At 32.9% G+C, this 14,305-nt stretch overlaps 1 protein-coding gene across 1 annotated transcript in view; it reads left to right on the top strand.

Annotated features, from left to right (window-relative positions):
- alphaCOP (coatomer subunit alpha) overlaps positions 1–14,305 on the top strand; it is a 62,342-nt gene that overhangs the window by 12,505 nt on the left and 35,532 nt on the right. The window contains exons 3-4 of the mRNA XM_035355470.2: positions 5,905–6,076; positions 9,905–10,225. Of these exons, the coding sequence (XP_035211361.1) occupies positions 5,905–6,076; positions 9,905–10,225 (493 nt within the window). The remainder of the gene's footprint in view (positions 1–5,904; positions 6,077–9,904; positions 10,226–14,305) is intronic.

Below are 14,305 nucleotides of genomic sequence, written 5' to 3'. Positions count from 1 at the left end.
AATATATATCATTGAAAGTGTAAATAATTGTCTAACTTAGACAACAAACATTAAAATAGTATTGTTATATTATGTACTTTCTTTCTAAAATGTTTGTTTTTATGTGCAAAATTGCAAAAAATTCTATTAACTGATTGCTGTTATAATTTATATTACTGAAATTTCATACAATTTTTTTAAGATGATTTTTAGGTACTATTCCGTTTCGGGGACCGTAAAAAATTGCAGCGAAAATATACGCGCAAAAGCGCCAAATCTAGCGTACGCGCTGATTTCAGATTGCGTAAGTTTATATAGTTCTATATTTCTTAAGACGCCATTGAAATACTAGTTTAAGTTTTAAATCTTTTTTTGATATCCTAAGGATTTAACAATTTGGGAATTGCCCATGATGAAAAGTTTGCAATAGAATATTTGGGTAAAGTGCAGAATCACCCACTGCTTGACGCATTTTTAAGAATTGCACATACTCAGTATCCATGTACACATCGACCTATTTTCACTTGAAAAAAAAATCTCAGAATTGCACAAAAATGACACTGAGCACATCCTTGACTTTATCTATGTACACACCGACCTATTTTCACTTAAAAAGTAAAAGAAAATTGACCAAAATCCAATTGTTTTTACCCTTGTAAAAAGCGGCAAACAAATAAGTGGACGATTCTGCACTTTACCGATAATTTTTTTCAAAGAAAAGGCATCATTCATTATAGAAAATTATGTTTGAACAAGCAACGAGATGAAATTATGCTTTAGCGATAACTCGGTAGCGAAATAGCGATGGAGGCATCCATTCAGTTATGTTTAGCAATTTTTATATAAATTATAATCTGAAATAGTTATATACTCTTATGCTTCCATTCAGTCATGTTTAGCCTTTTTTTATATAAATTATAATAATAAAAAAGTATTATATGAAATTAACCTTTCATCTAAATTAAAACATCAATCTTAAATAGTTATTTACTATTATACTTCCTTTCTTGCATTAGGGTTGCCGCATTTATTTTTGGCAGCACTGCCATCAACAATAGTTTGGCGATTTTTTACGGCCCTCAAAACCGAATAGTACCGATTTTTAAAATATAGCATTGGCATCTTGTAAACTCACATAATTTTTTCTTGGCTATATTCATTAAGTATAATATCAGTGTAATTAAAGACGTATACAAAGTTATATATATTTATTATAATCTATAGATTGATGAAGATACAGTCAAAAGTCGTTAATCCGGACTCGTCGGGACTTCGATTCCGGATTATCGATTTTTCCGGATTATAGATCATCAGTTTAAATCTGGTAAGATGGCATGCAGAAATTACAAAATTAAAAATATGAAACCGTAATTTATGAAATAAAGAACAATTATGATCTAAAGGGTATCAAAATTTACAAAAAGAAAAAGCTTAATATTTATTTGTTTACTTTATTAAACATTTCCTTCAATGTAAGTTGCTTCGTTTCATGTGATAATACTTTCTCTTTAATTCTATTAAACAGACATAATTTCTTGTTTAGTTACAAAGTTCCACTGTTCAAGTCCTATAATTGCTGTGTTGAGAATACCGACCAATTTGTCAATCGAAATGTTTTCGTTTTCAATAACCTCTGGGACACTTTCTTCACTATCGGAAGCGAATTATAATGATGAGGAACTTGATTTAAATCATATCAAAGACGGAGTATATCGAGATGAAATACTACACTTAGTACGGAATTATAAACCAAATAAAATAAAAACCTCTGCTCTGAAGATAAGGATAGTGCTGAGAGATCAACTTCCAATCCGCAGCGTGAAATTGATAAACAGATTTCGGATTTCAAAATACTTTCGCTTTGTAGATACAAATTACATATTAGTAAATATATATCGGAAATTCTATTTGACATAATCTTTCTAATCTATCATAATCTAATAATGACGTTTCTGCCCCCCCCCCCTCTGCCGCAGAGCAGCGTGAAATTGATAAACAGATTTCGGATTTCAAAACATACTTTCGCTTTGTAGTAAATATATATCGGAAATTCTATTTGACATAATCGAAAGTTCAAACTTACTTTTATGAAATTGCTCTAACAGTCTGCAAAAAATAATAAGCCGGATCCAATTCGAAGATTAAGGAACAACGCAATCTGCAACATTAACTGAATTAGATAACTTTAGCTTAGCGTATAACTCCGTTACACATTAAACGTGCATGCGCACAAACATATTCGCAGCTGTAAGGGTCTTATGCGTTAGGCGTTTACGAGTTTGCTCTCGTCGTTACGTTTGCTCTCGTAAACGTGAACGCGACGCATGCGCAGAAAGTTTGTAGCTTTGAGGTCCGGATTATAGATCATTCCGGATTATGGGTTTCCGAATTAACGACTTTTGACTGTATAAATAATGCATATTTATTCAGTGTAGTAAATTTATATGTGCATCAAGACATAAAATGTATTCCTGACCATTTTAGTGGGTTGTTCGAAAAATAATTTCTTTTTTTCCCAACAGAAGGCTTAATTGTATTTTTACACAGCCAACATCACAGTTAAGTCACGTAATTATTATATATTTTGGCAGCTGATATAGCAAGGCTTGTTTGTGAAAAAGTTCTATGCAGTAGTTTTTGATTGGTGCCCTTTCAGAAATAGAAGGTGAAAAGCAGCATTTTTGGCATATTTTATTTTTACCATCGAAAAGGTAAAAACGCTGCCCAAGCAAAAAAAAAAAAAATATTCAATATGTATGGAGAAGATATACTGACAGTACACCAGTACCAAAACTGGTTTGCAAAATTTTGATCTTGAAGATGCATCACGTTCTGGAAGACCAGTTGAAGCTAATGAAGAGCTTAAGAACATGAGAAACCCATATATTGAGCTTCATGATTAAACCTAGGTATTTCAAAGGATCTTGAACTATCAAATTCGATAAATTTAATCCCTCGGTGATCTCGCGAGTTGTTATTTGCCAGTTTGCATTAGTAAATGGCTTTATTGTGTCTTCATCATCTTTAACTGGCCTTCCAGAATGTGTTGCATCTAGGTCAACACTGGCAGATTGAAATTTTTAAACCAGTTTTGGCACTGGCTTTTCTGTCAATACATCTTCTCCATACACTTGGAGTTGTACATACATTTGTGTTTTGCCATATTTTTCTCCCTTGTACATCATTTTTACCTTTTCAATGGTAAAAAATTTAAATGGGCTGAAAATGCTGCTTTTCGCTTTCATATTTGAAAAGGCATCAATTAAAAACTACTGTGTAGAATCAATCAAACTTTTTCACAAACAAGCCTTGCTATATCTGCTGCCAAAATATGTAATGATTATGTGTTCTAAGTGCGAAGTTGGCTGTGAAAAAATATAATTAAGCTCTTTGTTGGGGAAAAAAACAAAATTACTTTCTGAACAACCCAATAATTTTCTTATAAATCATTTAACTGCCAACAGTTTCATGCCAGCTGTCATTTCATTAGGAAAACCATTAATGTCTCGGAGGAAAATAGGATTTCACTAAATTAATTTTTGAGCTATTCATTTGACTAATTGTTTATCTTAATTATGTAAGGGAAGGATTATCGAACAACAGGCACATTCTGAAAATCATAAATTGTATGTATTAACTGTTTTTCACTTACATACAATTTTTATGCTGATTTTTTTATGTTTATTCTGTGCTAAATGAAAGAAGTACATACTCTGTTAGATTAAAAAAGAATTAATGCATTTAAATCTTACATTTTTTGCAAAACGAAATATGGCAGGTAACCAGTGGCCAAGTGATAAACTACCTGAATGTTAGTAGTTTGATCCAAGTTCATATACTACAGAGTAGACTGGCTACATAGGCATTTTTGTGCTTTTTGTATGTGTAATGTGGATACGAACCTGTTTCTCTTAGAAAGTTCTCTTCCACCTCTTAGGCAAAGAGTCTGTTTGTGCTTTGCCATAGTTAAAAACCAAAATAAGCCAAATGTAGGCCAAATCTTTAAGTGCATGAAGGAGGACTGAAGAACTGTGATCTTGACCTGTTTTTGTTTGTGTTCAACAAGACACCTGCAAAAATAATAATCAGAAAAATTTTTGACAGGCATGTTTTTGAAATACTTCAAAAGTAAAATTTTCTGAAGATGTACATGCAGTGAAAAAAAGTAAAAAGTCAAGGTAGCTACATTCATTGCTGATAGATTTTTGTGGGTAATAATTTCATAGAAATCAAATGGTACACAATTTTTTTATTTATAATGGAACTTGTGAAAATAATTATTGGGTGTAATTCTTATAATTTTTGACAGACAGATGACAAACACATAAGATATGTAAAAGTTTGTCTATTTTGCAGCAAAAGTATAATAGAACTTAACGAAGTTATGCTTAAGGTTAAGAGTATTTTCCAAACAAAAGGCTAAAAAATTGCAATAGAATATTGAAAGATATAGCAAATCGTTCAGAGGCCATCAGCTTAAGAGGAGAGATACCTTTATAGTTGTTGAGGAGGTTGTTTACAGACCGAGGAAGAAACCAACTCATTGCTTCAAATGTGTAAGATATAGAGATCTCAAGAGATATAGTTATCTCCTGAGATGCACAAAGACAATTGACTCATCAGTGTACATTAGACAAGTCTGAAAAAAATCAAATGCATTTCTGTTCTAGAAACATACCAGCTCGTATTGTGAATGTGCAGAATGTGAAAAGCAAATAAGAATCCTTAGGAAAAGTGCAGGGATGAGTATAGGAAATCTACTTGTGAGCAGAAAATCCAAACAGATGTGGACTTCCTGTATCTTCCAAAATCTGAAAATCTACAAAATATAGGAAATTTCAAACTGTTTAAAGCAAGTAGGGAAAAATATAGTGACTTTTTAAAACACAGGCCAAATTGATCAAAAAGTTTAAAGCAATGAGGAAACTTCTCAGCCTTGCCTGTGAGTTTAAAGAGCAAAAATCTGCCCCATTAGTAAATTAAAACTCTGTAGATATCATGGAACAAGTGCCAGAAGTTACCCGAACAGCTTTTTTTGCTATTTATGACATTTCATAGCATACATGCTCTGACACGGTACTGAGTTAACACCTTTTTGTACGGACCTGGTGATTATGTATTTTATTCCTGCTGGCTGATAGTGCTGTAAATCACCAGATTTTGTGTAAAAAAAAAAAAAAAAAAAAAAAAAAAAATTGGATTCCTTTTTTCACATTGATGGGATCAAAGGAAATATTTTTATTTTTATTTAACTTCACATCTTCGGCAGAGTACTTCAGACTATTAATTCTTTGATTAAAAACAATGCCTCAGCGCTAAATTTAATATTCATAAAAGCTCTATAAGCTAAATGCGAATTCAACCCCCAGTTCATCGTCAGGGTCATATCGAGGACAATGTAAGTGAAACTGATTCAGCATCACTAATAGTAAGATCATATTCACCATTTAAGATCATTCATGTACTCAAGTTTTATTGTTTTAGGAGGGTTTGTTGTTATTAATAAACTAAACATCTTTTCATTTTATGTGTACTTTTTATATTTATTCTTCAGTTTTAAGCAAGCTAATTTAAACTAAATACAAATTGCATTTGTATATAATTCTTTTAATCTCAATTTGAACTAATTAACTGTAAATTTCAAGCTAATCCAGTAATTGTCATACATGATATTCAAATGTTTTCATTCAGTGTATTGTGACAATGAAGTTTTAGAATTATTCATAGGAAAATCAGAAGAAAAATGGCAAATTAGAATCTTTAATAATTTTTGTCTTAAAATTTTATGTCTTTTAGTCACTTTTTTAAAATAAGTTCTATATTATTTAAATTTAATATTATTTTTGTTTCATCTCCCATAATAATTTTATTAAAAAACTCTTTTACTTCAGAATATTTTGATTTATTGCATTGTACCTTTTTTAGGTCATGATCGAGGAGTTAATTGGGCAGCATTCCACAGCACAATGCCACTCATTGTATCTGGTGCTGATGATCGATTGGTTAAACTATGGAGAATGAATGATTCTAAAGCATGGGAAGTTGATACTTGCCGTGGCCATTATAATAATGTTTCCTGTGTTCTTTTTCATCCTAGGTAAATACTTTTCTTAAAATAAGCAGAGTTGAACTTTTCCCTTTTGTCGCATAGTATGTTTATGTCGAAACATATATTTTGATATTTGTAGCATGTTGTAAAAATTTCTGAAATATATTTTATCAATATTGAAATGTGATATGTTAGAATGCAGAGACAGGTCCCAAAATCTTCACATCTTTATATCATTCACTTTATTCATTAGATGTGAATTGTATCATCAGGTATTGTTTGTTTTCTTCAATGCAAGTTTCATATCTATTCATGATGCCATTCAATAAAATTTGAGGCATATCATCTGGATAATGTATGCTTTTTTTGCTATCGCAGTAACCATTATTTGTACTAAAAGTAGAATTGCTGCAGGAATAAGTTGCAGACATAGTATTAGTTAGATTTTGTTTATTATTTTGATGAGATCATGCATCATAAATATCTCCAGCTAATGGAAGTAAACTATTCACCAGAAGGATCACTTGTTATAATGTCCTCTTTCCAAAACTGTAAAGTGTTTTTTCTCGGGGGGCGGATTAATTTTATCAAGCAGTCATCAGTTTTGTGTGTATTCAATTCATTATGAATCCGAGTGTATGTAAGTTTTTTTTTTTTTTTTTTTTTTTTTTTTTTTGTGGCAGGATAGCAGTTATCCTCTTCCCCCCCAAAAAAGTTACTTGCATACGGGTTTGAAATGAATTGAATGTACTCAAAACTGATGATAACTTTGGTAAAATTTATTCCCCTCAACCCCCCCTAAATTCTCGACCCCCCCCAAATTACAGTTTTGGAACATTTCATACAAAATTACTCATACAGCTTTACTTAGTATGCTACAACATAACCAGTAATTACACTTCAAACTACTGAGAATGCTGAGCACAAGACACTGCAAAGCGAAAGCTCACTCGGTAATCTCTCAATACTCTGAACTAAACTGAAAACTGATACTCTCTCTGGTCTTATATTGTTCTCCTCTGTCCGTCAAGAAATTTCCAGTACCTTCAATTTCTTGTAATTGCTGGAAGGCATAGATAGTTACACATGGATCAGACTAAAATGTCATCAGGCTTGGCGACATTTGGAGGTTTCTCACTTAATTTGATGACAAAATTAGTCACCAAAATCATTGCGAGTTTTGTGCCTAGTAAATGACCTTATCCCTAACCCTATTTTTCCAATGATGCTTTGCATTCTGAAGCCTTTCATGTTACATTACACAGAATATACTGCAATTTACATATAATTTCACTCAAATTATGCTTACAAAATTCATAACAATATAAAAGCCATTTTATATATAAGATGGCAGTTAGATGTGGGTTTAACTAATGTATTTTTAATCATGCTTAGTGCTAGTTATATTTGTATAGAAAATTACAAGCCAGAATACTTTCTTTCATAAGATAAACATTGTGATAGTATTGATGTCACTTCTAGTAATCTGTAAGCAGCTAAAAAAATTCCTATTTACAAAGATTTTTGGGTAGTGGTGGCATAGTTAATAAGCGTTTGAGATTTACTTCGTAATTTTTAATAACGATATTTTGATTTTTTATGTATTTTTGCCTTCTCGCGAAGTGAGAACTGAATTAATTAAATGAGAAATACTCAATCGTCTGTGGAAAACTGTTTCTTTTATGTTTTGTTTGCTTAATTTCTTTTATACATAATTCTAGCTTTATTATAGTATTTGAATAGAACATGTGGCAACGATTAGATAATTCTTTAAATGATATACATTTTGTGCATTTTGAGTTATAATATGAATGAAATATAATACTGTTAAGTACATTGAACACTTGTAGTTTAATCTGAATTCAAATCACAACGAACAGGCTCATTATGTGGGGGCTTTCATGGCTTTTCTTCCATGTGTAACCTAAATTGCTAGTGATTTTTTTTTTTTTTAAATCCACCACAAAAGCATCTCTTTTGAAGCAGTGCTCATATACTGGGCTGTATTCAAATTAACAAACAAGAAAACTCTGATGTGTACACCACATGACTTCCTTGTACGGAATATTAAATTATACGCATTTTTTCTTGCATTTTATTTAAACTTATTAGATTGAATTAAACCTACTTCGCCGACAGCGCATAAATCACAATAGAATAAATGCATTCTTTAAAATTCACTTTGTTTACCATAGTGACACTCTGGCGCTAGGTTTACTTAACAGTATTATATTTCATTCATATTATAACTCAAAATGCACAAAATGTATATCATTTAAAGAATTATCTAATCGTTGCCACATGTTCTATTCAAATACTATAATAAAGCTAGAATTATGTATAAAAGAAATTAAGCAAACAAAACATAAAAGAAACAGTTTTCCACAGACGATTGAGTATTTCTCATTTAATTAATTCAGTTCTCACTTCGCGAGAAGGCAAAAATACATAAAAAATCAAAATATCTTTATTAAAAATTACGAAGTAAATCTCAAACGCTTATTTCCTCGAAATAATTCCAGAAAGAATTAAGCATGATTTAATTGGCAATAGTAAATGAATGCGTTATCTTTGTTGTTGCGAAGCTAAGTTTCTCTAGATTGGCAACAAATCCACTAGTCTCCTGTTTCAAATGTAAACATCAATGGCCGCCATTAAAAACAGGCTTAGCGGCAATTAAACAACTTTAAAATTGCTGATAATTCTAAAAATATTGCACACCGATTTACTAATGGCATAAAATCCTTAACCGGAAGATAAAAACAACATAATTCAATCATTTTTAAAGCAAAACATGTACAATTTACAAACATATAAGAATAAAGAAACTGAGATCACTGAGCCGGGTAATAGAGTATATATATAAATATATTTATATACGTTTGGTGCGGCCGATTGCAACCAAAATACGAGGTGCACATCTACATGTTACAGCAGTCCTATATACAAAATTTCAACGTTCTGAGGATACTTGTTTTTGAGTTATGCGAGATACGTATGTACGTACGTTCGTACAGACGCCACGAAAAATTCTCTTCAGAATTAATTTTAAAGCAGTTTTATAATTTTTTTGAAGGAAAAGAGTATTTTACTCTGTCCTTATGTACAGATGTCTTGCAAAAACATCGTTAAATTGCATTCGATAGCGGTCAAAATGGATATTTTCGTTGAAATATGCTGCCTGAAACTTTTCGCGATTACAATACTTCCTTTTTACTTCGTACAAGGAAGTAAAAAACAGTACTCGTATTAAAAATGAATAAAATAATTTATCATTCTAGTAAATTCTCTCTATATTTCTGTTAATTTGCGAATTGTGTTTTTTATGGTACTGTATGTAGATATAGTTTGTATTTGATTCAAAACTGGGTGCTTCTTTATCAAAAGTAGTCCCTCAAGAATGAATTGCTAATTAACCGAAGTATCTGGCCAAAATCTCACCACATGTTCTTACAGCTCGCTACATGTTACATCTCTGTTGAAGCCGCTGTAATAAGGAAGGACCAAAAATTGTATATCTACTTGATTGACATTTTATATATGATCTCCTGAAGTAGTGCTTAACTACATATTCTTTGTTGTGTATAAAGAACAATGCAGCTACATTCAGGTGACAGTAAAATACTTTTATTTTTTAGACAAATGAGAAGTTTGTGACCTTTCCAAAGCCTTTTATGCAATATAAAACATTATGACCTCCAAGAATTGATAATTTGTATTTTTGATAAATATTATTGTTGTTTGTGTCTTTTTGCAACTGTGTGCTCATTGAGTTTTATTTTCTTTTATTTTGGTGAATATTCTTGTTGTGTCTTTTTACAACTGGGTGCTCATTGAGTTTTATTTTCTTCTATTTTATAATTTTGTTTCTTCTAGGCAAGAACTGATTTTAAGTAATTCAGAAGATAAAAGTATTCGTGTTTGGGACATGGTCAAACGGACTAGTCTTTATACTTTCCGTCGAGAAAATGATCGATTCTGGATTATGACTGCACATCCAAGCTTAAATCTGTTCGCAGCTGGGCATGATAGTGGTATGATTATATTCAAACTGGAAAGAGAACGTCCTTCATTTGCTGTTCATAATAATTTACTATATTATGTGAAAGATCGTTATCTCAGACGTTTAGATTTGAATCATTCCAAAGATGTTTGTTTGTTACAGTTGCGTGGTGGAAATCGTAGTCCAGTATTTAGGTAAGTTTTATATTAGTTTCTATATTTAAATGTTGAAAAATGTTTCATGAATACAGTTTAATCAATATCTTATGTTGGTGTTGTGGTTATGATAGCATGTGATGATTGATTTTTCAGTTTATTTTCTTATTATTTAAATTTTATTAATTGAAATATATTTTTATTTCTTAAAAATCATGTACTTATTTTTTTATATTGCTTTTTATTCCTGGAAAGATTATAAATGTTAATTTCTGTACCTTTTTTTAGAATATGTTTAAAAGTACTATAATTAAGTGCAAAATTTTTTAGCTGTTTGATAGCAGTGGGTAGAGCAAAATTTAAAACAGTATTAAATTGTATTCATAATAAAAATTGTGATTTTTTTCTTGCAGGTTTTGTGATTGATATAAAATATTACCTAACAGCCATGATTAATTGGAAAATGTTTCGGAGTCAAACTGTTGGCCGTACTTGTTTTAGATGATGTACGTTCCGTTGTTTAAATATAGTGGACTGTAAATTGACTTGATATTACTTCAGTATAGAACCCAAAAAACCTCAGACTCATAACGTTGACCGAAACTTCTTTATTGACTTTCAAAGAGTAAGTTAGTTGAGGAACTGCGAAGAACACACAAACTCCGACTTCAGTAGCGGCTTACCAACACAAACTCAGAAGAACCTCTGCCTAGTTGAAACTCCAGTAATTCACCGCAACCTCGAAGCTCTAACCGCAAGCTTTAAAAACCTAACAAATTTGCGTCTGCGCCGCTCCTCGGTACAAAGAAAGAAATACAATTTGCATAACATCGAACATACCCCCAGCCTTGAAGTCCCAAGGGGGTTCAAACACTAAATTTAAACTGTTGAACTGCATAAACCTGAAAAATAAAAATTAAAGTCTCTAAATCAGGAATTAAATGGCAAAGCGCATAGCTTTGCTATAGGTCGTTTTATTTCACCATTGGACGTGCGCAAACTCACCACTCGAACTTTCTCATCCAGACCGGGATACACTTTAATAATTCTACCTAATTTCCAACGTAGCGGAGGTAGATTTTCGTTCTTAATAAGAACCATATCACCAATCTTCAGGTCTTGTTGTACCTTGCACCACTTGGGTCTCTGCTGCAATCTAGATAAATACTCACTGCTCCAACGATTCCAGAAATGTTGAAATAACCTTTGCACGTTCCTCCAACGGTCACTGCAGCTCATGGTTTCTTGAATTTGGTTAGATTCTGGAATAGCGCTTAAAGCCGCACCGGTTAAAAAGTATCCTGGTGTTATCGCCTCCAAGTCGCTACAATCACTTGAAGCTGGTACCAAAGGCCTAGAATTAAGACATGATTCAATTTGGGTTATTAATGTCAAAAATTCCTCGTATGTTAAAATAAGTGTTCCTAAACATCTTTTCAAGTGATGTTTCATAGACTTGATACCCGCTTCCCAAAGCCCTCCAAAATGAGGGGCAGAGGGAGGATTAAATAACCATTTAATATTTTCTGAAGAAATATAACCCTGTAGCTGTTCATCACGTTGAACAATAGAAAAGGCTTTCCTTAATTCTTTATTAGCTCCTATAAAATACGTTGCACAATCACTGTGAATTTCACACGGTTTGCCTCTACGAGCTATAAACCGCTTAAGTGTTGCGAGGAATGATATTGTTGAAAGATCTCCAACTAATTCTAATTGTATTGCTCTTGTAGTTAAACAAATAAATAGACATACGTAACACTTAAAGATTTTGACTCCTCTACCCAGCCGATATTTAACGTTAAATGGTCCTGCTAAATCAATCCCTACACGAGAAAAAGCTCTACTTTGAGTAACTCTTGAAGCGGGTAAATCTGCCATTAGCTGAGTTGCAGTTTGCGCTTTAACTCTACGGCAGATAACACATTGGTTTATACACTTTCTTATAATATCTCTAGCATTCACAATCCAAAATCTATGTCGTATGACAGAAGTGAGTAGCTGCGTACCTGCGTGAAGATATGTGTCATGATAATGCTTAATAATTAAACGCGTAATATTGTGATTCTTAGGTAAAATCATAGGATGTTTCTGATTATTTGAAACTGTAGAGTTTCTGAGCCTTCCGCCTACACGCATTACTCCCGCGGAATCCAAGAAAGGACTTAAAGACAGTAATTTACTTGATGTCTTCAAGGGTTTACCAGATTCTAAACAGAATAATTCTTCTGGAAATTCGGCTCTTTGCACAATCCTAACAATCATAGAAGTAACTTCACAGAATTCTTCAGTAGATAAATAACCCTTTATACGCTCTGTAGGTAACTTACTACAATTATTTCTGAATCTTATACACCACGCTAACACTCGACATAACTTTAACCATGACGAAAATCTTGAAAACACACTAGGCTCTTCAAATTTGGAAATATTTGAACTGAAACTCTTTTTCAATTCCTTCAACATAACCTCACCCTCTAATTCTACACTTGAATTTTGCTGTACATGAATTACGGATTCGTTTAACCACTGCGGTCCCTTCATCCATAACTCACATTGTAGGAATTCTGATGGAATAAAACCTCTGGTCCCACAGTCTGCAGGATTTTCTTTCCCAGCAACATAATTCCATTGAATACCTGGAACAGTTTCCTGGATTTTTGCAACTCGATTTGCCACAAAAGGTAGCCAACGGCGAGGTTCGGACAAAACCCATGCCAATGTAACCCGCGAGTCAGTCCATGCGTAAATATTGTTAATAGGCAGTTCTATGCATGATAATACTGCATGTAAGAGGTTGGTTAAAAGTAACGCAGCACACAACTCTAGTCTCGGAAGAGACTGGGTTTTTAAGGGCGCTACTCTGGTTTTCGATGTCAGAAGGCTGACTTTGACTGACGAATCAAGGTCGATTGTACGGAGATAGATGACTGCACAATAAGCCTTTTCTAAAGCGTCGCAGAAAGCATGGATTTCTATAACTACTGCCTTCGGACTCAAGACATACCTCGGAAATTGTAAGCTTGAAAGTAAGGGCAATTCTAGATAGAAACGCTTCCATTTTCTACCTATTCTCTTATCATCGAGTTCATCCCAACCCAGCTGTAAGTTCCATAACTCTTGTAATAATATTTTCGCGTATATTATTGTTGGTGCTAACCATCCCATTGGATCTAAGATTTTGGCTACTTCTGATAAAATAGTCCTCTTAGTAAACTCTTTATCACTTATGCATACCGAAAAATGAAACGTATCACTAGAGTTGTTCCAATTAATTCCCAATACTTTTACTTTCTTGTCACTGTTTATTTCAAGAGAAATACTGGATTCTCGTAAGCACTCGGGAATATTCTCTAAAATAGCTGAATTGTTTGAAATCCACTTCCTTAAGCGAAATCCACCCCTTTTCATCATTTCATTCAACTGCTGAACTAGAACATTCGCTTCCTCTTCACTTTGTGCCCCTGAAAGCAAATCATCAACATAAAAATCACGAAGGGCAATTTTTGATGCTGAAGGAAATCTCACTTGTTCATCTAATGCAAGTTGTTTCATTACTCTAGTAGACAAATATGGCGCACAGGCAGTCCCATATGTAACTGTCATTAATCTAAATGTACTCAAGGGCTCACTAGGACCATCCCTCCAAAGCATTCGTTGCCAATTTGTATCTTCTGGGTGGACACGAATTTGTCTGAACATCTTCTCTATATCTGCACATACTGCAATTTTGTGAGTTCTAAACCCTAGAAGAATTGGAAACAGCTCTTGCTGAACTCTTGGCCCAACCATCAAAATATCATTCAATGAAAGACCCGATGTCGTTTTAGCTGAAGCATCGAAAACAACTCTCAGTTTAGTCGTAGTACTTGATTCCTTTAATACGGCATGATGAGGCATGTAATACGTAGAGTCAATAAGAATCTCCTCAGGCACTCCCTCCATATGTCTCAGCTCAAGGTATTCCCTCATGAAATCCTTATACTGTTCATATATCTGAGGCCTTTTTAGAAGTGAATTTTCTAAAGATTGGAATCTATGCATAGCTAATTGTCTGGAATCTCCAAGCTGAGAAGGCGGAGAGTGAAATGGTAATTTCACAGTATATACCCCACTTTC

Source organism: Stegodyphus dumicola, chromosome 12 (assembly GCF_044657685.1).
Source record: "Stegodyphus dumicola isolate Sdum_Otavi_A_Nest chromosome 12, ASM4465768v1".
Taxonomy (NCBI): Eukaryota; Metazoa; Arthropoda; class Arachnida; order Araneae; family Eresidae; genus Stegodyphus; species Stegodyphus dumicola.
Note: the sequence above shows the minus strand (reverse complement) of the source record. Positions and strands in the feature narration are given on the sequence as shown.